The 23,774-nt window shown below is 43.7% G+C and overlaps 1 protein-coding gene across 1 annotated transcript in view; it reads right to left on the reverse strand.

The window, feature by feature from the left end:
* DNAH5 (dynein axonemal heavy chain 5) overlaps positions 1-23,774 on the reverse strand; it is a 925,453-nt gene that overhangs the window by 324,351 nt on the left and 577,328 nt on the right. The window contains 2 exon segments of the mRNA XM_030220396.1: positions 837-967; positions 1,637-1,809. Coding sequence (XP_030076256.1) covers positions 837-967; positions 1,637-1,809 — 304 coding nt within the window.

Genomic DNA, 23,774 nt, shown 5'->3' on the forward strand with positions numbered 1-23,774 from the left:
TTGCACTCACACTTTTAGCAAGTAAAGCTCTCTTTATAATTTCAGGAGGAAAAAGACTTCAGAAGCTCTGCATTCACTGTTTAACGTTGTATTTTCAGTGGATGACTAGCCGCTCAATATTCATATTGTACAGAGTGAAAAGCCTTCGTTTAATGGTTTCTTTAAGAAATTCCTCTTCAATTTGTTGTCTGTCCCTTTAAGTATTTCAAGCCGATTCTGATAGGAGGACGCTGAAGGCGTTTGTTTAAAACCAGATGGCCATCTTGCAGTTAGAAGTCTAATATAAAAAAAGAAGGGAGGACTCAACAAGGTAGGCAAATAACCTAATTCCTTCCGTCGCTGCGTTCTTTTCTTCCTCTCTCTCTAAATGCATGTATTCATACATTTTTCTGGGCACCCACAATGGCCGAGGGCACAGCTCCTTAAGAAGCTTTTGCAAAACAGGAGCTCAATGTAGAGCGTTCCCAGTCGACCAAGCTACAGCTACAGCTCAGATAAGTGCTGTTGTCATAACTCTAACAGAATATAGAGTGTTAAAATATTGAAAGCCCCGAATATATAATAGGGCTCAAATATTCAGGAGGTTTTTTGACTCATGAGGCGCTCGCAAGGTATTCACACTAAGAAGAGTTATCTTCAATCATGAATACTGAGCAGCTAGTCATTACAAAAGAGAGCTTTACTTGATAAAAGTGTGAGTGGAATCTAAAAAGTATAAAATATATTTTTTCTATTTTCACACTACGCATTGGTACATTTTTATTATTGTAAAGTAGAACTGTACTTGTTTTTCAGTCAGTATTGAAAAATAGCTTTAAAACATGCTATTAGCCTACCTGGTTAAAGTGATCTGGAACATTTGGTAGCCAGCAATGTACGATGCAAGTTTAGTCAAACTCTGCTTTCCTGAACCACCAACTCCAACGAGAAGTGCATTTCCACGGGGCGTACGAATGATGCGAGAAATCTGCAGAAGATCAGGATGAATTAATGTAATAACCTATGTGATTCATCTAAGTATGTACCTATGAGGTGTTATTCACAGAGGACAAATGGACAAATTATGATGAGCTACAAAAGGAAAAGCCATAGATTTCACACCTGCCTTGTTACGAACACATCTATATAGAAATTGAACAACTTAATTAAATATTTATTGTAATAATTGTTCAAGTAAATAAAACTGTAACTAATGCTACAGAAAGCACGTAGTTCAAATGAAGGGGAGAGCTCCACTCATCACTGAATAGCAACCTCTAAGGGTGGAATTCAGAATGCACACATAAAAGACAATTTTGTACCTACTCTCTGCAGCCATTGAGCCAAATTAACTAAATAGTTTACGTGCAGATCTGGGATCCATGCCTAAATTTGAGCTGCCTAGTCAGAATTTGGAGAATGGTGTCTCACTGCTGATCATTTTATATAATAATTATTGAAGAGCAGAGTTCCAACTGAGTTGAAAACATATGGGTGGAGAAAGGCAAGCAAGGTACACAAAAAAGAGAGAACAAAATCAAACTTCTGCTTTTAGACTTGTCTCCACAATTTAGAAGAAGGTTAAAATCAGAAATCTGCATTTAAAAAGGAAAATGGTTATGGTGAAGAAGCGATGGTCATATTTACTTCAACATACCTTAACCAAATGAACCATAGCATCTGTGAAGAACACCATATCCATGCCTGCCCCACGGATGTTTTCATTGAACATTTGTAGAAACAGGTTCAAACGATCCTTCAGGAAATTAAAGGATTCAATGGGCTCATAAATCTTTGGCATTTCAAAGTCTGCATCTTCTGGCTCCTCACCTGTTTTTTGAATGTAGTTAAAGTGAAAGAATGCCCAAAACAAAGCTGTGGCAACTTAATAGCCAGTCACTTATATGGCATCAGAACTAGTTTGCCACAAACCCTTAACTGAGACTAGTTGCACAAAGCTTTGGGGATCTTTTGCTAAAGCTTAGCTTGAGCTATCTGCAGCAGGGCCCACAGGAATAAAATGAACCCTGCTGCAGATAACTCGAGCTAAACTTTAGTAAAAGATCCCCTTAGTCAACTATATACACAATTTTCTTTCAGCCTAGCCACTCACTTTTATTTTACCCAAAGCTATCTAAATCACCCATTGTATGCAGATCTTTCTCATGAATATTTATTAATCCAATATCTCTTGAGAATCTATACTGTATCTAGTTACTCTCTTTAATGCTTCAATACTTTAAGTAACCACCACTTTTTATTATTTAATTTTCTTCATCTCTTTATTGCAATTTAAATGTTTCTTATCCAAAAACCTATTCAAAACACTCTTAAAACTATACCTAACTCCTTCACATATTCCTCCTCACTCATACCATTCACTCTCAATCAATCATTCTCTCCTAACCATTTCCTAACAATTTAAAATACTGTCTTATCTCAATACAAGGTTCCCACTGTTGTTACATATTTTCAATCATTCTGTACACCTGCAAAGCATCATTGTTCATATTTATACCTATTTTTACTTCACCCTATACGAAGGTGTTCTTCTAAATACAGATATATAACTCAAAAGTCCAAGTTTATTTTTAGACTGATGCTTCGCCTTGCTGTAGATCATAACAAACGTATCCGTGCGTGTCTAAAATATCTTCTTGCCTTTATTGGCACCATGCACTTTACATGGCTCCTTGTATAGAATACAAAGTACCTTTCCAAGGTTCAAATTCTTGTACTACTTATCTCAGATGGATGTTCCAAAGCCCAGTCAATTTTTTATCTTTAAAACTCTCAAAGCGTCATGTTCTCAGACCTCCACGAGCGTCACATTTTTGACAAAGTTATTTCCCATACTGGGCTCTATCTTTCCCATCATTAGATTCTTCAGTGAGCTTGTCAAAGCTCATTATTCATATTCATTAGGGTTATCTTGAAAACCTGGCCTGCTTGCAGTCCTCGAGGACTAAATTTGGACAAACCTGATCGAAATGCTCTAACTGCACATGCCTCTCTGATACCTATTAAGATGTTTCATTTGTATTGTGCTAACATTGTGGATATCAGAATTCTGTTGTATGAAAGTCCCAATGTGATGTTATAATGTATACATTACTGACAGTTTCACATTATTGCTACTACTTTAATTCGTATCACGCTGACATTTTGTCATTTTACTATAGTTATACTGTTTCTAAAACATACTTTTAATAAAGGCAATTAATAAGTCTTCGTAAATAAAATAAAAATATTAAACACAAATGTCCATAAAGAGGAAAAACATGCCAAGTGCTACAAAAAATATCATTTTAAGGTGATAAGCTACAAATTTAAAAACTTGGAAAATTGGGGGCCACGTGATGCTGTACTAGCAAGAGGACATGAGTCTGTCTGGCTCCTGGGCCCTAGTTCCTTATTTCTTTGTATATTCACCAAAATTTTGTTGGTAACATACTCCAGCAATTCAAATTTCCTCTCTAAGGTACATGGACAAATTCCTATGGCGTGAAAATGGTGAAATGTCAGTGAGAACAGGAAAGAAACTGCAAGATAGTGTGCACCAGTCTGATGACAAGATGGCGACATTGCTTCCCGCTGCAGTTTCGGAGATTACTGAAGAGACGCTGGCTGACATCACCTGAGCTGTTACTGAAGCACTGGGATCCAGATTTGAGACATTATCAGGCCAAATAAACAGTCTAGAGAAATTACTCACAGAAACTCAGAAGTGAACTACAGAGTTGGAGATGTGGGTTTCGGCCCTGGAGGATACCACCCATGAAGAGACAACAGACCTGGATACGCTAAAGAAACAAATGCGACAGCATGCGGACAAATTTGAAGATCTAGAAAACAGCTCCAGGAGAGGAAACCTGTGGTTTTTGGGCATTCCAGATACAGTGGCAGATTCCTGTCTCATTACTATTCTGGAGGACTGGTTGGCCCTGGAATTTCCTATGCGTGAGGGTGTCATCCCTGTAAAATTGGAACATGCGCATCGCCTTGGGCAATAGAATCCCAGAGATTTAGGTGCCCTTTTACTAAGCTATGTAGACACCTACATGCACCCAACGCACGCAAATTCGAAGCTACTGCCCGGCTATCGCGTGGCCCAAGCAGTAATTTCATTTTTTATGCATGCTGGAAAATTTCCGGTGCGTGGCACTAACTGGGCGGTAATCGACATTGTACACACACTGATGATTACCACCAGGTTAATGCATGAGATCTTACTGCTAAGTCAATGGGTGGCAGTAAGGTCCCAGGCCCAAAATAGAAGTGCGCCAATTTTCATTTTGCCACATGTCCATTTTCGGCAAAAAAGGCCTTTTTTGCAGGTGTACTGAAAAATGAAACTGCACGCATCCAATACATGCGTCTACATCAGTGCAAGCTACTTTTTGGTGCATCTTAATAAAAGGACACCTTAAAACCTTGTGTGGTAATTCCTAAAATACATAACTATGCACATAAAATAGAAATTCTTCACCAATATAAATACAAATAGAAGGCCTTGAAGTACGATAGCAACTCAAGTTAAGATATTTCAGGATTATTCACCCACGCTAACAGAGTGTAGGAAGCAATTGTATCCTATTTGTGCTGCTTTAGCAGATAATCAAGTTTGTTTTTTATTCCTTTATCCTGCTATATTTAAAGTATTTCATGATGGTCGATGGAAAGTGTTGGAATTGGCTGCAGTGGCACAAGATTTTTTGACTGTTTTAGCGCCATCTGAAAATAATACTGTATAAAGGTATTCCTATGCTACTGCTAAAAGTACTGTTATTCTCATATACGGTTGCTGATCTAACATTTTTTCTCCATTTATTCTGGTGAAGTATTGTACATCTGTTTAGGGGCTAGGGCTCAGGAGAGCATCAGTGTGGCTGGTTGGCCTTCCCTGGAGCTGGGGATTTTCAGCACTTGTACTGTAATTTGGGGGGGGGGGGGGGAGAGGTTGCTGGTGGGTGGGCTATGCTCTAAGAAAGGAAAGTTACACAATATTCTGTGAGAGTTCCATGTTTTCTGTTTTGCCTCTTTTCTTTTTCTGGCTGCTTGGTGAGACATGTCTGTTGTGTTAGGATGTTGGGGAAAAGTGGACTATTTTTCACTTCGGTGGAGGCTGGGACACCGAGATGAATAGAGAAGATGTGGAATATCTGGATGATGTCTGTTTGCAGTGGACATTCAGAGTGATGGCGCTTGTAATGTATTATCTTGGAATGTTTCTGGAATGTTATCCCCAATCAAGAGATCTATGATTTTAGCCCTATTGCAGCATCAACATGCAGATATTGCTTGTTTGCAAGAAACTAAGCTTTCTGATCAGGAACATCTTAAGCTGAAACGTGCATAAGTTGGAGATGTTTACTTCTCTTCAGCTTTTAACAAAAAAGGTGGGGTGATGGTCTTAGTGTAGAAAAACTTGCCCTGTACCATTAAAGAGACCTGTAAAGATGACTTGGGAAAGTATATATTACTGCAAATTACCTCTTAAAGCTCTACCTTTTTCCTGCTTGGGGTTTGTGTGTCAAATGTATACAAACACTCTTGTTTTTGTGGATTTGGCTAGAGTGAGTGGCTTGGCTCTGGGTCACCCTTTATTGTTGGCAGGTGACTTAAATAGAGTCTTAGATTACCAAATAAACCACTCTGGAGGATGTGCTGCTCCTGAAGAGGGTAGTGATAGTAGAGGTGTTCGATATCTGTGTTCTGCTCTGGATTTGGTAGACCCCTGGAGGCTTTTATACCCCAGCGAAAGAGATTATACACATCTATCTCATGCCCATGGTACCTGGTCTTGTACAGATTATCTTACTGTCAAGATCCTTTTTTCACTCTGTTTTCTGGGCTGCTATAGGTCCTCAGGAAGTGTCTGATCATTCCTATGTTTGGGTTATGTTAGATGTTGGGGACTCTGGTTCTCTTAAGGGGCATTGGAGATTTCCTGCTTATTCCTATGAGCATTTGTCCTTTCAGACTTATCTGCTGGAGAAATGGAAGGCCTATGAGACCTTTAATGCACAACATAAAAATAGCCCCCAGCTATTTTAGGATGTAGCTAAAGCTGTTACCAGAGGTGATGTGATTGCTTATGTAGTTGTTCATAATTTTATTTTTCTTACATTTGTACCCTATGCTTTCCCACTCATAGCAGGTTCAATGCAGCTTATATATTATATACAGGTACTTATGTGTACCTGGGGAAATGGTGGGTTAAGTGACTTGCCCAGAGTCACAAGGAGCTGCCTGTGCCTGCAGTGGGAATTGAACCCAGTTCCCCAGGACCAAAGTCCACCACTCTAACCACTAGGCCACTCCTCCACTTCATAATAAACATAGCACAAGGGATATTACATTTGGAGAAGAAATTGAAAATACCAAAGAGGGCATATATTCAATGGCCTACACAATCCTTGTGAGAAGTGTATTTAGCCACGTCGACAGCTCTCAATTCTTTGATTTATGAGGATGAGGAAGATGCTATTTTATAGGAAATTTGGGAATAGACTCAGGAGGCTGTTAGCTCAACACTATATTCCTGTGAAGTGCAAACATTTAAGAAAGGGAAAAAGCCTCTGCACCCACAGCTCCACCTCCATCGGTTTTTTTACACTGATGAAGAGATTTTGACCCAACTTAAATCCTCTTTACCCTGTAAATGTTTATTGGGTGGAGGTGTGGGTGCAGAGGCTTTTCCCCTTTTTTACATTTTTGAACTGAACAGGAATATAGTGTTGCAATAGTACTTTGCAGATTATGAGAGGGAGGTTTCTATTTTTTTGAGATGTACTATTTCTTTCACATCTTTGGGCGGTCAGAGGGAGTAAGTGACCACTGTGGAAGTAAAGGGATCATGTCTTAATCCTTTCAGTGGTCATCTCATCATTTAGGGCACCTTTTTGTGACTTAGGCATGACTGAACAGGAATAGACCAACTTTTAACCCTGAACATTTTTGCTTTGTTCCATAATGGGAGAAAAACGTCAAGTTTTGGGAATACCCAGATCCCGCCCCCTTGTGATATGGATGCACTGGAGAGAATAATGCCTCAAATCCGATTTTCAAAAATTGCAATTTGGATATTTTTTGGAGAAAAATGTCTAATGTCACTTTATGCCATTTTTTAGATGTTTTTCTCATTTAAAAATGAGCCCCATAACAATCTGAATAAGAAGTGGCAACATTAATAACAACATTTGTATATTACCAAAACAAATCTCAAACCATGAGAAGTATCACAATTTGATTCCGATGGACATAGCACCTTGGTTTTCTAAAAATCGCCCAAAAATTGGGATCTTGTCTCATAGTCGAGTTGTGAAGAAAGAGTGTGTTTTAAGCAAGTAAAATGTATTGGATATTTTCCTGCATTATGTAATGTTTTCCACAAGGAGAGGTGAGCCCTTGTACTCGATGAGGGAAACCCCTAACCGGGCTGTCGGTCAAAACCCCGAGTTCCCCTGTGTCACCCACCATTCCCCAGGGGTTGAGCCCCTGAGTGCGGGTAGCCAACAGCAGAGAGAACAAAGTCCAGCACAAAGTCCACAGGGTTAGACCAGGCAGCAGAGAACAGAAGATCCAGGGACAGGCAGTGGTCAGAACCAGGCAGCAGACAATAGCAGATCCCGGAGCAGGCAGAGGTCAGTAAAATGCAGCAGTCAGTAGCAGATCCAGGGACAGGCAGAGGTTGGTACCAGGCAGCAGTCAATAGCAGATCCAGGGACAGGCAGAGGTCAGTACCAGGCAGCGGTCAGTAGCAGATCCAGGGACAGGCAGAGGTCGGTACCAGGCAGCAGACAACCGTAGATCCAAAAGCATTGCAACTATTCAGTGAACTGAGTAGAAGCCGAAGCACGGAAAGACTGAGGGCAGAGTCTTAAATAGTGTAGAAATTAGGCCCAAACAAGCACAGCTGAAAACGGCTGCCCCATCGGTGACACCCTACGCCCAAATATGGGCTTCCTTCCTGAAGCTGCCCTACTCCAAGATGGCTGCCATAACCTAAGCTGCCCCCTACTAAGATGGCCGCCCAAACCTGGAACAAGCCCAAATCCAAGATGGCCGTCCAATCCTCCGGTGCCCATACTCTGCACAGACAGAGAACGTGACAGTATCCTCCCCTAAAGGCCCCCCTCTCTACCCCGGACCGGGTTTAGAGGGATATCGGGTACGGAAGTCTTGGAGCAACTTGGTAGCGTGAATCTGACTAGCTGGTTCCCAGGAGTTATCCTCCGGCCCATAGTGCTTCCATGCCAAGAGATAGTATAGGTGTCCGTTCTTAAATTCTGAGTCCAGGATGTCTTGTACTTCGAACTCTGGCTCTGAAGATACGTCCAGGACTGGCCCTACTTTGGGTGCAGGGTGCCACTTAGAAGATACAAAAGGTTTGAGTAAGGAGACGTGGAATGCATTGTGTATTTTGAAACGTGGTGGCAAGCATAGTCTATAAGTCACTGTTCCTATGCGCTCCGTGACGGCAAAAGGCCCGATGAACCTGGGCGAGAATTTATGATTCAACATTTTTATTGATGACAACCAGGATATACAAGACTTGTGAAACACTTCAAGCCCCGAAAAGCTGACACAGTATAAACGATACAGCATTATCCGTCATCAAGTTTTAACATTGTTTGATAAATCTCCTAACTCCCCCCCAAACCCTCCCCCCCCAACTACACCGTAGTGATAAAAGAGGAACAACCAATGAAGTAATAACATCATATCAGAAGCATATTGTAAACCACACTCCATCCACTGCTACGAAAATCGTGTTCTGTATATTCAGCAATGGGCTTGCAGTCCCTAAGTGGTAAGTTTAACACACTGTCATAAACTTCAAACTAAAGCTAAAGATCCCATGCTCTCCTCTATACCTCCTGGGGTCCAAGCAGGAGAGCCTGTGTTCTGATGGCTTCTCTCCTACCCCCACAAGGTAGTTCTCTTAACAAGTACTAGTACGAGTGCTTTGAACTAAATATAACTCCCCTCCCCCTCCCTCTCCCATTCTGCCTGAGTGACCTACAAACCCACCGAATTAGTAACCTCGTTCTTAATTGACACAAGTTGCTGAGGTAGGACCCTTTAATGCGCAGAGTTTATTAAGAATGTAACTTTGTGCTTTGGGAGACATCACATTAATATAAGCTGTCCAAGTTAAATAAAAGTGTTTTTGTGTTTTGAAATTAAGCAGAGCATCCTGAAGTTCCAGCAAAAGTAAGGCATGAAATCGATTACGCCATTGCCAGAAAGAGGGGGCCCGATCCAGTGTCCAGTTCACCAGAATACATTTCATACCAACCACATAGGCCTTGTGGACAAGTGCATTTTGGTAAGCTGTACCCCCCTCCACCGGAATTTGGCATCCCAGCAAAATACATTTTGGCAAACATCTAACCCGGGAGCCTCCAATTCTTTCAAAAAGCCTTGTTATCCTTCTCCAAAAAGCCTCGATTGCCGGGCATTGCCAAAAGGCATGGTAGAAATCACTTTGGTTCGCCCCACATCGCCTACACTGGGCCGATTCTAAATACCCCATCCGGTATAGGCGAGACTGCGATGTGTATGCTCTGTAGATTACTCTAGACTGACATTCCCGAAGTTCTACACTCCTTGTCCATTTCCCCACCCTTCTCAACCCCCTCAGAAGATCCCGGGTCGAGACCTCCGTCTGTGTGTCTTCTGCCCACCTAGCAGCCACCTTTCCTAAATCTCTCTGTGGACAGGTAGCTATTAATCGTTTGTATAACATGGAGATGGAGACAGGGTCCCCCGACGGTACCTCCAAAAGATCGTCCAGCTTGGTGGCCACATCAACACCCAGCGCCTTCTTAGGCAAAGATGCCACATAGTGTCGCACCTGTTCATATACAAATCGGGAGCTCCAATCTGTAGGATTTAGACCAAGGTCCTCCATAGATTTGATTGCTCCACAGGGCTCCCCTGGGTGAGAATTTAAAGGAGGGCAGTCTGAGCTTGAGATACTTAGCATTAAGCCAAACCCGTTGACCTGGTACCAGCTGAGGGGCGGATTGTCTCTTTCTATCTGCGAACTTCCGGTAAGTCTCCGCGGCCTGGTGGAGATGGCCCAGTACGTCCCTCCATACCTTGTGGAGATCGGTCAGAGTTCTGTAAAGCTGAGGTAGACCAGAGGCAGGAACTGCCCCTGCCCCCTGAGGCATGGGGAGAGGCAATCGTGGGTGCCAACCGTAGGCTGCAAAAAATGGAGAAGTGTGTGTGACTGAATGGAGGCTATTATTATAAGCAAACTCTGCCCATGGTAATAATGAAACCCAGTCGTCTTGTTGAGCATTAACATGCATCCTTAGATACAATTTCAGTGTTTGATTCGTTCGCTCTACCATGCCATTGGTCTCGGGATGGTAAGCCGAGGAGAACTGGGTCGTGATGCCAAAACTGGAACACAGGGCCCTCCAAAATCTAGAGGTGAATTGAGGGCCTCGGTTGCTGGTAATACAAATTGGCAACCCATGTATGACTGGGCAAAGGTCCACAGGTGAGATGCCTCCCTGTAGAGAAGTAGGGAGCTGGATCTGCCCTGCTTGTTGATGTAGAACATGGTGACCTTGTTGTTGGTCTGAATGAGAACGCACTTCTGAAGCAGCCATGACTGGAAGGTTTGTAAGGAGTAAAAAAGTGCTCACAGTTCAAGATGGTTGATGTGGAGCTGGGATTTGCTGGAGAAACAGGGGCCATGACTCTGCAGTGACCCAAGGTGTGCTCCCCATCCTGTGGTGGAGGCGTCAGTAGTAAGAGTAAGGTGAGGCTGTGGGGTTTTGAAGTGACAGCCTACCTGAAGGAGGGGTGAAGAGTGCCACCACCTCAGAGATCGCTTGATTGAAGATGTAACAAAGAACGATTTGGAGAGTGGTTGAGTGCACTGGTTCCAATGGAGCTTTAGGTGTCATTGCAATGGTCTTGTGGAGGCGGGCATAGGGAAGTCAGGAGACAGTGGTCGCCATGTGTCCCAACATCCTAAGGAACTGGTGTGCGGGCAGGCGCAAGGAGTAGCTGAAGTGGTACACAAGGCTGCGATGGTCTGACGCCTGTTGGGAAGGAGGAAGGCCCGTGCTTGGGAAGCGTCCAGATGAGCCCCTATGAAGGTGAGGGAGTGAGCTGGTAGCAGGGATGACTTGTTCTAATTCACAATGAAGCTCAGGGATTGAAGAGTTTTCACTGTGTCTTGGATAGTGAGGAGAAGGCAGTATTTTGAGTGGGCTGAGAGGAGCCAGTCATCGAGATATGGGAAGATGAAGTGACCCTTCTTGGGCAAGTGCACTGTTACTACTGTGAGGCACTTGGTGAAGACTTATAGCACAAAGGAGAGACCGAAGGGCAGCACCTTGTACTAGAAATGGAAGTTGAGGAATTAAAACCAGAGGAACTTGCAGTAGTTGGGAAGGAAAGGGATATGGAGGTAGATGTCTTGAGGTCAAGAGAAGTCAGCCAATAGCCATGACTGAGTAAGGGCAGGTGGGCAGGATAGTGAGATCATCCTGAATTTCTCCCGTTTGAGACAGGTATTCGGGAGGCGGAGGTCCAAAATGTGCTGGAGGCCACAGGTTTTCTTGGACATAAGGAAGAAATTGGAGTAGAAACCTGTCGCTTGCTGTGGTTCTGGAACTTCCTGGACAGTTTTGTTTTGAAGCAGGAGAGTGAGTTCTGCCGCAAGGACTGGGATGTGAGATGTAGGAGTCTTGTAAGGCTGAGGTGAAGAGAAGACCGGTGGTCTGGGGTGAAGTTTAGTCAATACCCAACAGAAATGATATCCAGGACCTATTGTTCCAAGATGATGGTCTGCCAAGCTGGAAGGAAATGGCTGAGCCGGCTGCCCACTGGCAGGGGTTTCAAAAGCTGGGGTTGGACTGAAGAAAGGCCAGCTGCAGTGTAGAGGATTGCTTGTGGTCCTGTGGACATTGTTTTTGGCCATAGGTAGAATTCTGTGGATGCTGAAAATTGCTTCTTCTGTAGGGGTTGAAGCATCAATGTGGGTAGTACTTTGGAAAAATTGCTGGTGATAAGACGAACGGTAGTTGGTGGCAGAGGAGGGTCGATGGTACTGTTGCACTTGATGTTGTGGCTGCACGGACAACTCCTGGATAGTGGTGGAATCTTCCTTGAATTGCAAAACTGTGTCTTTCACTTTTTCTGCATAGAGGCTGTCATGGTGGTCATGGAGATCTTCTCTGAGGTTAGAGGCCTTGAGTCACACTGTATGACAGGTGGCAATGCTCACTGCTGCTGTCCTAGAGACCATATCCTGAGAATCGTAATTAGATTTGATAATGTGGTAGGTAGAGTCCTGAAGAGCAATCTAAAGCAAGCCAAAAATTTCCATGGAAATGGCCATAAGTTGCTGAAAGATGGAATGCTGGAAGTGAAGGATTTGGAATTGATGAGCTATCATCTTGGAAGCAAGCATGGCGCCTTAGAAGACCTTGCACCCTGTAGAATTTAAGAGGTGGGATTTCTTGCTCGGGGGGGGGGGGGGGGGACATTAAACTATGTTCTGGAAGTCTTGGCCTTCATGGCCGATTCAGCAACCATAGAGTGATGAGGTAACTGCAGAAGGTCATGGCCAGGAGCTTTTTTAAAAGCAGTAGATACTGATTGGGATTTTTGCCAATTAGACAATTGAAGATGCTGAAGAACATGACAGACCAGGAGTACAATTAGCTCCTTGGACGGTGCTTGGCAGGATTGAAGGATACTGTGAAAGTCCTTGTCTGCAGGAAGATTGGCCTGGTTAAGACTGAGAAAGGTAGAGGTATTCTGGAGGAACTTAAGTAGGAATATTCTTCGGTGGGTTCCAGGGCTACTGGAGGTTTCGGAGGAGGGATCTAATCTGGTTCTGAGGGTAGGTCAATTGGGTCCAAGGCAGATCAAGCTCAGAGTCTGACCACACCTCCATAGAAGCATGGGGGTTGTGAGGAGAGGAACAGAGGGAATGGCAAGGCCCCCCCAATCAGGATCTGGAAGGTGAGATAGCAGGGTAACATAGAGGGCCACCAAGGTGGAAGGTTAGAGGAGTCCATCAGCCATGTAGGTACCAATGGGGCAGAGACTGATGGCAGCTGAAGGGTGGGTGCTGACAGCATGAGACAGACATTGTCCTGCATGAACTTGTGCAGCAGCTGCAGGAAGGTCATGGTAGGAGGCAAACCTGGAGTCTGGGGCAGTGGAGACTGAGGAAGGAGAACCAGCATGGCAGAGTAGGCATTTTTTGGCAGAGGGACATCCCCTGATGAAGGGTCCAAAGAAACCATGTGTTTGGGACTGGAGCGCGAGATAGGTGACCTGGGGGTGTGAGGTGGCAGGCCCGCATTCTTCCCGTACTGAGAGCCCTTACCTTTTGTGGTGGCTTTACTGGGCTTTGGCTGTGACACTGCGGAGGACTGCGAGTCTGAACTGGGCCACTGGGATGAATGTGCATCTTTATGCTCCAGGTGCTTGCTTCTCACAGGGGACCTTCGCTGCAGAGGAGTGGGTATAGAACAGCGGTTCCATACAGCTGTTCGGCCGGATCCCAGCACAGAAAGGCCAATGGCAGATGCCGATCCTGTTCCCGGTGATGTCAGCAGCCTGTGAATTGCCTCCCCAAGTGGTGCCAAAACATGACCCTGGGGAGAGGGAGCTGTTGAGATGGCCAAAGGTGGTTGAGGGGTCATGTGCTACAGCAGGCAGCACCATGTGAGCGGTCCTGTGTTAGGGATCCTGCTCTTATGGTGTTGCTGCTGCTGTAGTTCCTCTTGGGTTTGTTTTGCTTTTTTGCAGTTTTGCTGGTTGTACTCTTTTGTTTTGCTTTTTTTTAATTTTATTGGTATGCGTGGCGAGAGAGTGACAGCTGCAACCTTTCAGGAGTGGCTGAAGAAAAAACAGAAATCAAAGGGGAGGAGCACACCAGACGCTCCAAGTTTACAATAGCTAGGGGAGAGCACTCCTACCTGTCTCCAGAGAATAACTTTTTGCCATAAAGTTTCTGAAGTTCCAAATTTGGGGGACTTGAGCTCTAAATAACTAGATTTTTGTTATTTTAACCAATCATACTGTAAATTGACATAAAAGGTATGGTGGCACAAAACTATTAACAACAGATATAAAAAAAAATAAAATTGTGTATTACCTCTTCAACTTACACAAATGAGATGTATTTAATAAGATTAAGAAAGGCCAAGATTATGAACACAGCACAAAAACAATACATCTTTATTTTCTAAAATTTCAGGTCTACAGCAAAATTTTATTCAAATATTTCTAAAACATTTCAGGAGACATTAGAAAAAGGACTGATCTTGTTACAACTGCACAAAAGTAGAATAACAAGTGAGAACATTTATAAATCTCTATCAGCTTTTATATAAAGCCAATATATTAATAGGCAAAAAATTGCATGCATTAATAGGATTTAGTGCATCCTAGTTTCCCTCAGGCTTATATGCTATTAATTCCAGTAGAAAAAGAGTAGGTATATTTTTTTTCTACAGGAAATTTCACAAAATCTTTAACTATACCTCATTGAAGTATAATTAATGTTTTTTTTTTTCAAAATCAGTGTTGTAAATTTCACACATTGTTTTGCTATGTGCTAATAGTTAATGAGCTGAAAACTGTACTTCACTAAGGTATAATTAAAGTTTTTGCAAAATCAGTATTGCAAAGCAAATTTCACAAATTGTTTTCTATGTGTTAATGGTTAATGAGTTGCTTTGCATGATTAAGAATGACAGCAACTCATTAACAAATTTACATAAATTTTCATATTTGAGATGCCAAAATATTTTGTGAGTCCATGTCATGCCATTTGCCATTTTTGTGTGTACATTGGATTTTGCAAAATTTAGGTTATTTTGTTGCATCAGCCTCACTGTCTTTAACAACACATACAGGCTTAATTCAAGCTTGTTGCAAATAGATTTTAAAAAGTCATAAAGAGGCCCTATTCAGTAGAAAATGCAGCTCTGGACAACTCTGGATGCTGAGGTTCCATAGCCTTTAAAGCCTTAGCAACGGTGAAACGTAACTCTGTCATTGTTTGGGATTTGGTTATTAATACTCCCAGTATTGTTGATTTTTCTCCATCCAATCTCATAATATGATCCATAGCCAGCTGAAAATACCCTGATTTTGGGTTTGGGTCACAATCAAAAGCTATGATATTCTGGCTCGTTTCTAAAACAAGAATCCTAGAGCATTACAGTTGTGCCAGCAGGCAGCTGGTGAAGGTCAGATGTGAAGGGCGCCTAGCCCAGCAGTGGTGTGAATTAGCTGCCAGTTCACTGAAACCAGGTTCAAGGATGCATTAGGTATTCTTTTGGAAAGAAATAGATGTTCCAATAATAAGATGCTTATGTTATTAGCATAAGATTTCAATTTTCACCAGCCACTTAATGGGATATGCATGACAGGTGTGTCTGCCAGTTAGCTCAACTAAACCCAAAGGCATGAACTACAGCTTCCAGACAGTGAAAGAAATGAAGCTTTTCCACTGAATATAGAGCACAATAAGATGTCAATTTAGCCACGTTGTATGCTCTACTCTTGCAATCTAATGCACAGCAGTGGCGAAGCCACAGATGGGCCCAGGCCCACCCACTTTGGACTCAGGTTCAACCAGCAGTAATGAGACAGACAGGGATCATCAAGCCCCGCCAGCAGAAGACTCCTTGCACATCATTTAACTCCACTCCCTCAACCCTCCCCCTCCTTTTGTTCGCTGCCGGCAGCAAACAGCAACACATTTCCCTGCTCATGCTAGCCCAAGCCATCCCTCTGATGCAATTTCCTGTTGGTGGGACCAGGAGGTTGCATCAGAGGGAAAGCTCGGAGCTGCTATAAGCAAAGGGAATGAGTTGCTGCTTGCTGCTGGCGAAGACCTAAAAGATTTAAAGGTTCCAGGAGGGGGGCTGTTCAGTAGAGTGGATTTAAGGGATCCCCTGATTGCCTGGGATGGGGGGAGGAAGAGATGCCTGGTTGGGGAGGGGGGCGAGATGGTTATGCCCACCCACTTTGGGCTCAGGCCTGCCCAAAATTGGGTGACTGGCTACGCCCCTGCTGCACAGTAAACTAGAGGTATATTTTTTTTAGCCTGTTATAATTTGATAGGCTAGAAAAAAATCCATACATTTTTGTATGTTATCCTTTGCTCATGCAATAAACTTACCTTTAATGTACCATCTCTTTGGTTTTCCTAATTTAAAATAAAATGTTGTTTCTTTTAAAAGTCTTAACAAATATTTTGGTTGTCTTCAATAACAACTGTTTTCACAACACTACTGCCAGAAAAGAACAATGAAACAAAAAAAAAACTTCTCCCAACCTTCTAAACACTAACACATTTCTTTGACCTCAGTTAGAAAGTTAGCTCTTATAAAGCCACTCAAGAAATATATTAAGTTAGTCTAATAAAAAGATCTCTTTCTTTAGATAGATCAGGTTATTAACCTTTATTTCTGTCCAATTTTTACAGAAACCAATGCAAAGCGGAATGAGCTTGTTAATTCTGAGTGCCCTGGGATCCATGAAACTAAGACGTTATACAAATAATTTGTTTTAGGGGTCCTTTTACTAAAGCGAACCGAAAAGTGGCCAGCACTGGTGTAGGCACGTGTTTTCTATGCAAGCAGGTCATTTTTTCAGCGCGCCTGGAAAAAAGACATTTTTTTTTTGTGGCCAAAAATGGATGTGCAGCAAAATTAAAACCAACGTATGTCCACTTTTGGTCTGAGACCTACTGACTTAGTGGTAAGTGGCCAGTGCGTGTAAAATGCTGATTAGCGCCAGGTAAGCGCCATGTGGTAGAAAATATCTTTTGGATGCGCATATAAATTGGAATTATTGCCTGGGGCATGCGGTAGCTGGGCGGTAGTTCCAATTTGGCACACGTTGGATGCGCGTAGGCACCTACATGCCTTAGTAAAAGGGCCCCTAAGTAAACAAATGGTTAGTGTAGCACCTAGGCAACAATGATTCCCCTTTGCTGCTGCCCGGATTGGCACCAATGACCCCTTGCAGTAGTCTTGCAGAAGGATGACCCTTAGTGGTACTACCACAAGACTACTGATAGGGAGTCATCAGCACCATTATGAGTCCCAGCACTGAACCAGGTGGCAGCAGAAGGGGATTGCTGTCACTTGGGATCCACTTGACTATCAATGCTACTCCCAGTAGGTCTTGGGGGAGGGGGGAGGGAAATGTACTAGGGGGGATTGTTTCAGTGTCAGCAGGCGGGGCTTGGAGTCAGCGGGGGGGGGGGGGGTCTTGTGTTTGGGCGGTCAGGCCTTGAAAGGGAGGGTCGTGGGCTCAGGCCTTGCATCGGGTTTGTTGCAGGTGTGAGGTGTTGGGTTTTTCAGGGGAGAGTCAACATCAAGGAGGGAGAAGTGATGCCGAGGGGGGGAGGGAGATTGGGATGTCAAGGAGTATGCCTGCCCAGCACTTGACTTTTGACAGCATGCTACCAGACTGCTGGTAGCACAGCTCCACTTACTGCCTGTTCTTGAGGTTGCTGTAAGTTTGATAGCGCCAGGTAAAGGAGGAGTGGCCTAGTGGTTAGGGTGGTGGACTTTGGTCCTGGGGAACTGAGGAACTGGGTTCAATTCCCGGCACAGGCAGCTCCTTGTGACTCTGGGCAAGCCACTTGACCCTCCATTGCCTGCCGCATTGAGCCTGCCATGAGTGGGAAAGCACGGGGTACAAATGTAACAAAAATAAAATAAAGACCCATGCGCTAGCTGTCACAGCCAGTCACATCTCTTCCCACTCCTGTCCTTGCTCATTTCTGCATTAAGCAACTAACAAGGCATTTTTAACACAAAGGCCTCTGTTTTAGAAGATCAGACAGTAGCATGGGTCTGTGCTACTGTTTAACACACTGATAAAGCTGCATTAGCTGCTTAATGTAGCTTAGTAAAAGGGCTCCTTATTGCTTTATTTTTTGTAATTTATTATTTTAATTGTAAACCACCGAGATGCTGTGCAATTCAGAGGTTTATCAATAATAAATGAACTTGAACTATATATTTTCCTCCTAATTATATATATTTGCATGCTCATTTTTTACTTACCCTGGGTTTCTATAGATCGTGCCTTAATTTCCATGCAGAAATTGAAGCACATTGTTTAACAGTGCGCTTAACTTAATTTAACTAGCTAATCAGTGCTGTTAATTGCATGTTAGCAAGCAATTATCAGAACTAAATGGCATTAAGATTTACGTGCACATCTCACTAAGCGTATTCTGTAACGTGGTGCGCTTAAATACTAAGTCGTATAGTTGAAAAGGGGGAGTGGCTATGGGAAGGACAAGGGCGTTTCTAAAATCCATGCACTTTGTTATAGAATACACTCACTCTGTGCCTAATTTAGGCATCAGGATTTATGCCACATAAAACCATGGTGTAACTGGCTGTGACTAAATTTGGTTGTGTGGACAGGCACTCGGCATATTCTATATACCACATGGAAATTTAAGTATATTCTATAAAATGTAGGTGTACTTTAGAGAACACCCCTAGGCGTGTTTTTTTTCTACATGGAATTTTCAGGCGCCATATACTGAATCTAGCCCTTAGTGTATAAAATTGCAAACATAGTTGCCAAAGATTTATGAACCCATTGAACACTGCCAGCTGCAAAAATAGTATATGTAAAACACTTTGACTGTATCTACAGAAAGGCGGAACATCAAGTGTGGAATAAACATAAACACAAGCATAATTTAATTTCTAAATTAACTGCTAATTGGCATTAACAATTAATAATTGGCTATAACTGGTGATAATTGGCACTACTTTGCAGTTACATTTGTAACTACACTGAGGGCCCTGATTACTACAGTGTGCTAGCATTTTTAGCGCATGCTAAAAATTAGCACGAGCTAACCGTGTAGACACCCATATGACTATTTGGGCATCTACATGGTTAGTGCACACTAAGCATTAGTGCATGCTAAAAACGCTAATGTGACTTAGTAAACCGAGGTCTGTGTCTGTATTCTATAAACTTAGTGCCTAATTTTTTTAGCACACAACTGATAGGGGAGTTATAGATGTGGGAGGGGCATGGGTGGGTCAAGGGCATGCCTAGTACTTACGCACTAAGGGCCCCTTTTACCAAGCTGTGGCAAAAGGGGGCTTGCGCTGGCATCGGCATGTGTTTTTGACACGCTCCAAGGCCCCCTTTTACCACAGCGGGTAAAAGGTATTTCTTTCATTTTTTCAGGAAATAGCAATGCAGCAAGTAAAGCACTTGCTGCGCGACCATTTTTTGGGGTGCCCTTACTGCCACTCATTGTGGTGGCGGTTGGAGCTCCCACACTAACCCGGCAATAACCAGAAAGTGAGCGGCACTGCCTGATTACCGCCGGGTTCAATGGCGCTACAAAAATAAAAATATTTTTTGTAGCACCGGATATGACGGATGCTGGAGGTGGGAACTACTGCCAGGCTGCTGCAGTAGCCCAACGGTACTTCCTTTGTTAGTGAGCGGTAAGCCTGCTTTGGGCTTACCGCCGCTTTGTAAAAGGGGCCTTCAGGTTATAGAATGCTATCAGTTAGGCACAATCATTTACACGAACCGTTGAGATAGCATAAGTGCTCATGCCTAAAGTTAGGCATATATCTGCACACTTATGCTAGTATTCTATAATGCCAATTAAAGGTGTAATTGCCGATATGGAATTTGTGATTAGCACAGCATTCCAATACTTGACTTTGAGTGTCCTGTACAGAATTACCCTCCATAAAATGAGGAGGAATGCCTCAATCTCTATCATCACCTTCTCCCTTCTTATGGAATAAAGGATTGTATATAATTCTACAGAACAAACAAGAAAATGGCAATTTTTTTCTAGTTTCCTTGGTTATAGTGAGAGTTGCATAGTAACATAATAAATGTCGGCAGATAAAGACCTGCACAGTCCATCCAGCCTGCCCAACAAGGTGACCAGAGTTAAATCTGGCACCCTGCACAGGTTCCACTTCTTCATTTGGTATACTTCACCGCCGCTGTCTTGACTTTCTCTCATCTCATGCTGTTCTTGACCCACTCCAATCTGGCTTTCGCCCTCTTCATTCAACTGAAACTGCACTTACAAAAGTTTCCAACGACCTGTTCCTGGCCAAATCCAAAGGTCTCTATTCTATCCTCATCCTTCTCGATCTATCCGCCGCTTTTGACACTGTTGATCACAGCCTACTCCTTGATACGCTGTTTTCATTTGGATTCCAGGGCTCTGTTCTTTTCCTGGTTCTTCTCCTACCTCTCACTTCGCACCTTTAGTGTACACTCTGGTGGATCCTCTTTCACTTCTATCCCTCTACCAATCGGTGTACCTCAGGGTTCTGTTCTCGGTCCTCTCCTGTTCTCCATTTACACTTCCTCCCTTGGCTCTCTGATAGCATCCCATGGTTTTCAATACCATCTCTATGCTGATGACTCCCATTTCTACCTGTCACGTTTTCAAAAGCAGGAACTCGGATCGTGAGCCCTTGGACCACTGCTGAGGAGCGGCAGTGGCAGGCAAAACCACCCCACACAGGACTAAGACAGAACTCTGACTGGGATGGCTAGACTTCACCTGTACTTAGCCACCCTTCCCCAGGAGTTGAGCCCCTGGGTGCAGGTGGCCGGCAGGACTTGCCGGAAAGGGCCGGAACAGGATACCAGCAGGATACACACAAGGACCAGAACACACAGGGAGGCTAGGCAGAATACTAGACTAGGACTCTCAGACAAGGAACTGAACTGAAAGCTGCCAGGCAGCCACTGAAACAGAAACACAGACAACCTAGAGCTAGACAAAGACATACAAACAAGAAACAAGACTGGGAAACAAGCAGTACAGTACACAAGCAATATAGAACACAAAGCTACACAAAAACTAAACTAGAATCAGGCAAGAATTACAGACTATAACTGGACTAGGCAGAAGTGCAACAGCACCCCAACATACCAGGGCCTTAGGCGATGCAAAGGCAAAGCAGAGAGTTTCCAAATGGCTAATAAGCCCAGCAGCAGCTGAGACTCAGATGCAGCAATCACCAGGCAGCTACGGGTGCTGTGCTGGCTCAAACAAGCCAAGCAAGTCTGGCAGGCCGGAAGATCCAGACTGGACTGGGCTGAAGTCTGGAACGGGAAACAGCACACAGACAATCCAATGCAGCCAGCACACAGAGCCAGAGACAGAACTAACTCAGAAAGAACAGACAGAAGCCAGCTCAGAAGCTGATCACACGAAATAAGGTGAGTCTGAGAGGGGTCACGGCCACAGACGTGACACTACCTCTCCACCCCTGAAATCTCAACCAGCATCCAGACCAAAGTTTCAGCCTGCCTATCTGATATCTCTGCCTGGATGTCTCAACGTCATCTGAAACTTAACATGGCCAAAACCGAGCTTCTCATCTTTCCCCCTAAACCTACCTCTCCTCTCCCCCCTTTCTCTATTTCTGTGGATGGCACTCTCATTCTCCCTGTCTCATCAGCTCGTAACCTTGGGGTCATCTTTGACTCCTCTCTCTCCTTCTCTGCTCACATTCAGCAGATTGCCAAAACCTGTCGTTTCTTTCTCTATAACATCAGCAAAATCCATCCCTTCACCTCTGAGCACTCTACCAGAACCCTTATCCACACTCTTATCACCTCTCGTCTTGATTATTGTAACATTCTTCTCACCGGCCTCCCTCTTAGCCATCTCTCTCCTCTTCAATCAGTCCGAAACTCTGCTGCGCGACTCATTTTCTGCCAAAGTCGCTATACTCACATTTGCCCTCTCCTTAAGTCACTTCACTGGCTCCCTATCCTTTTCCGCATTCAATTCAAACTTCTCTTATTGACCTATAAGTGCATTCACTCTGCCACTCCCCAGTACCTCTCCACTCTTGTCTCTCCCTACGCCCCCCCCTCAGGTACTCCGCTCTGTTGATAAATCTCTCTTATCTGTCCCCTTCTCCTCTATTGCTAATACCAGACTCCGTTCCTTTTATCTTGCTGCACCTCACGCCTGGAATAAACTTCCCGAGCCTGCACGTCTAGCTCCCTATTTGGCTGTTTTCAAGTCCAAACTTAAAGCCCACCTCTTTACCACTGCTTTTGACTCCTAACCACTGCTCACTTGCCCTGTCCTTTTATCCTCTCCTCTATCCCTTACCCTTAATTGTTCTGTCTGTCTGCCTGTCTTATCTAGATTGTAAGCTCTATGAGCAGGGACTGTCTTTTTGTTTATGGTGTACAGCGCTGTGTATGCCTTGTAGCGCTATAGAAATGATAAGTAGTAGTAGTATACTTAATCTCTGTCGCTCCCTGCCAATTTTGGGGTACAGACTATAGAAGTCTGCCTGGCACTGGTCCTACTTCCCAACTACTGGAGTTGCTGTTGAAGCCCACTCCAGCCCTGATCTTGATCTGTTTTTGCCACTTATGGGACCTGGAATTGGTCATACTTCTCAACCTCCAAAGCTGCCATCAAAGCTCACTCATTTAAGTTTTGCTTTAATTACATTCTATCCTTTTTTAATATAGTGCTCCTCTGTGTTTATCCCATGCATTCTTGAATTCCGTCACTATTTATTTTGTCTTCACAACCTCCCATGGGAGGGCCGTTCCAGGCACCCACCACCCTTTTTGTGAAAAAGTATTTCCTGGCATTGCTCCTTGTTGATTCGGATGTATTTCTTTTTTTTTTTTAACTTTAAATTTTTTTTATTGAGAATCATGATCCATCCAAGGACAACAACAAATTGCATATAATCTTAAGTAAGTAACTTTACATTTGCCCTTTTACCCTATCCTACCATACGTGCTTCCCATAATATCAACTAAATATCCAAATCTCAACATTGTAACATAAAACTGATCATATCAAATCTATATCAACTGACCATGATCCTCAATGTATACCTCCCCCCCCAAACCATTCAGTTGCCCCATCTCTGTCTTCCCACCCACCCTGTCCCTCAACCCAGTTCTTATAATTCGTCGCCCACCCGGGGAAAATTCCTATTCTATGAACAACCCTCCCCCCCCTTCATTCCCCACCCCCCAATATATTCCCAATCCCTCCCCTACAGCTCCTCCACCATTTGCTGAAGTCTTGTCCATCCCCTTTTATGCCGAAATTCTCCCTCCCTCCTATAGACTGTCAGGCATTCCACGTACCATAACTGCCTCACTTTAGGCTTCCAATCCCCCAAATTCGGGGGATCTACTGCTTTCCAGCATCGTGCTATAAGGCATTTAGCTGCTGCCAATCCCCATCTCATCATCATGCATACCTAGTAGACACACCCAAGGACTGAACACCAAAAAAACTCCCATTATTCGAGCCAATGCTTTCATCACCTCCTGCCAGAATCGCACCACTCCTGAGCAAGTCCACCAGATATGCATAAAAGTGCCACCCTGTGCTTTACATCTCCAACAAACATCTGTAGCCCCCGGGTACATCCTTTTCAATCTCTCTGGTGTGTAATACCATCGTGTGAGTACCTTGTAAGCATTCTCCTGTACCAACACACAGACCAATGCTTTTTGAACTTCCCACATATCACCTCCCATTTTCGCTCACTAAATTGGCAATGCAAATCTCTCTCCCATGCCCCCTGAAATGGATAAGGTTTGGGATCATCTCCTCGAAAAAACTGATATATCACTGAGATGGGCTTCATGACTTTCCCCAACAGTAACCACAGATTTTCTAGACTTTCCCTGTCTTGTAGGTTCTCCCTCCTCCACCCGGATGTGGCCACAAAATGTTTTAGTTGTATGTAAGCAAAACT

Source organism: Microcaecilia unicolor, chromosome 1, assembly GCF_901765095.1.
Source record: "Microcaecilia unicolor chromosome 1, aMicUni1.1, whole genome shotgun sequence".
In the NCBI taxonomy this organism is placed as follows: Eukaryota; Metazoa; Chordata; class Amphibia; order Gymnophiona; family Siphonopidae; genus Microcaecilia; species Microcaecilia unicolor.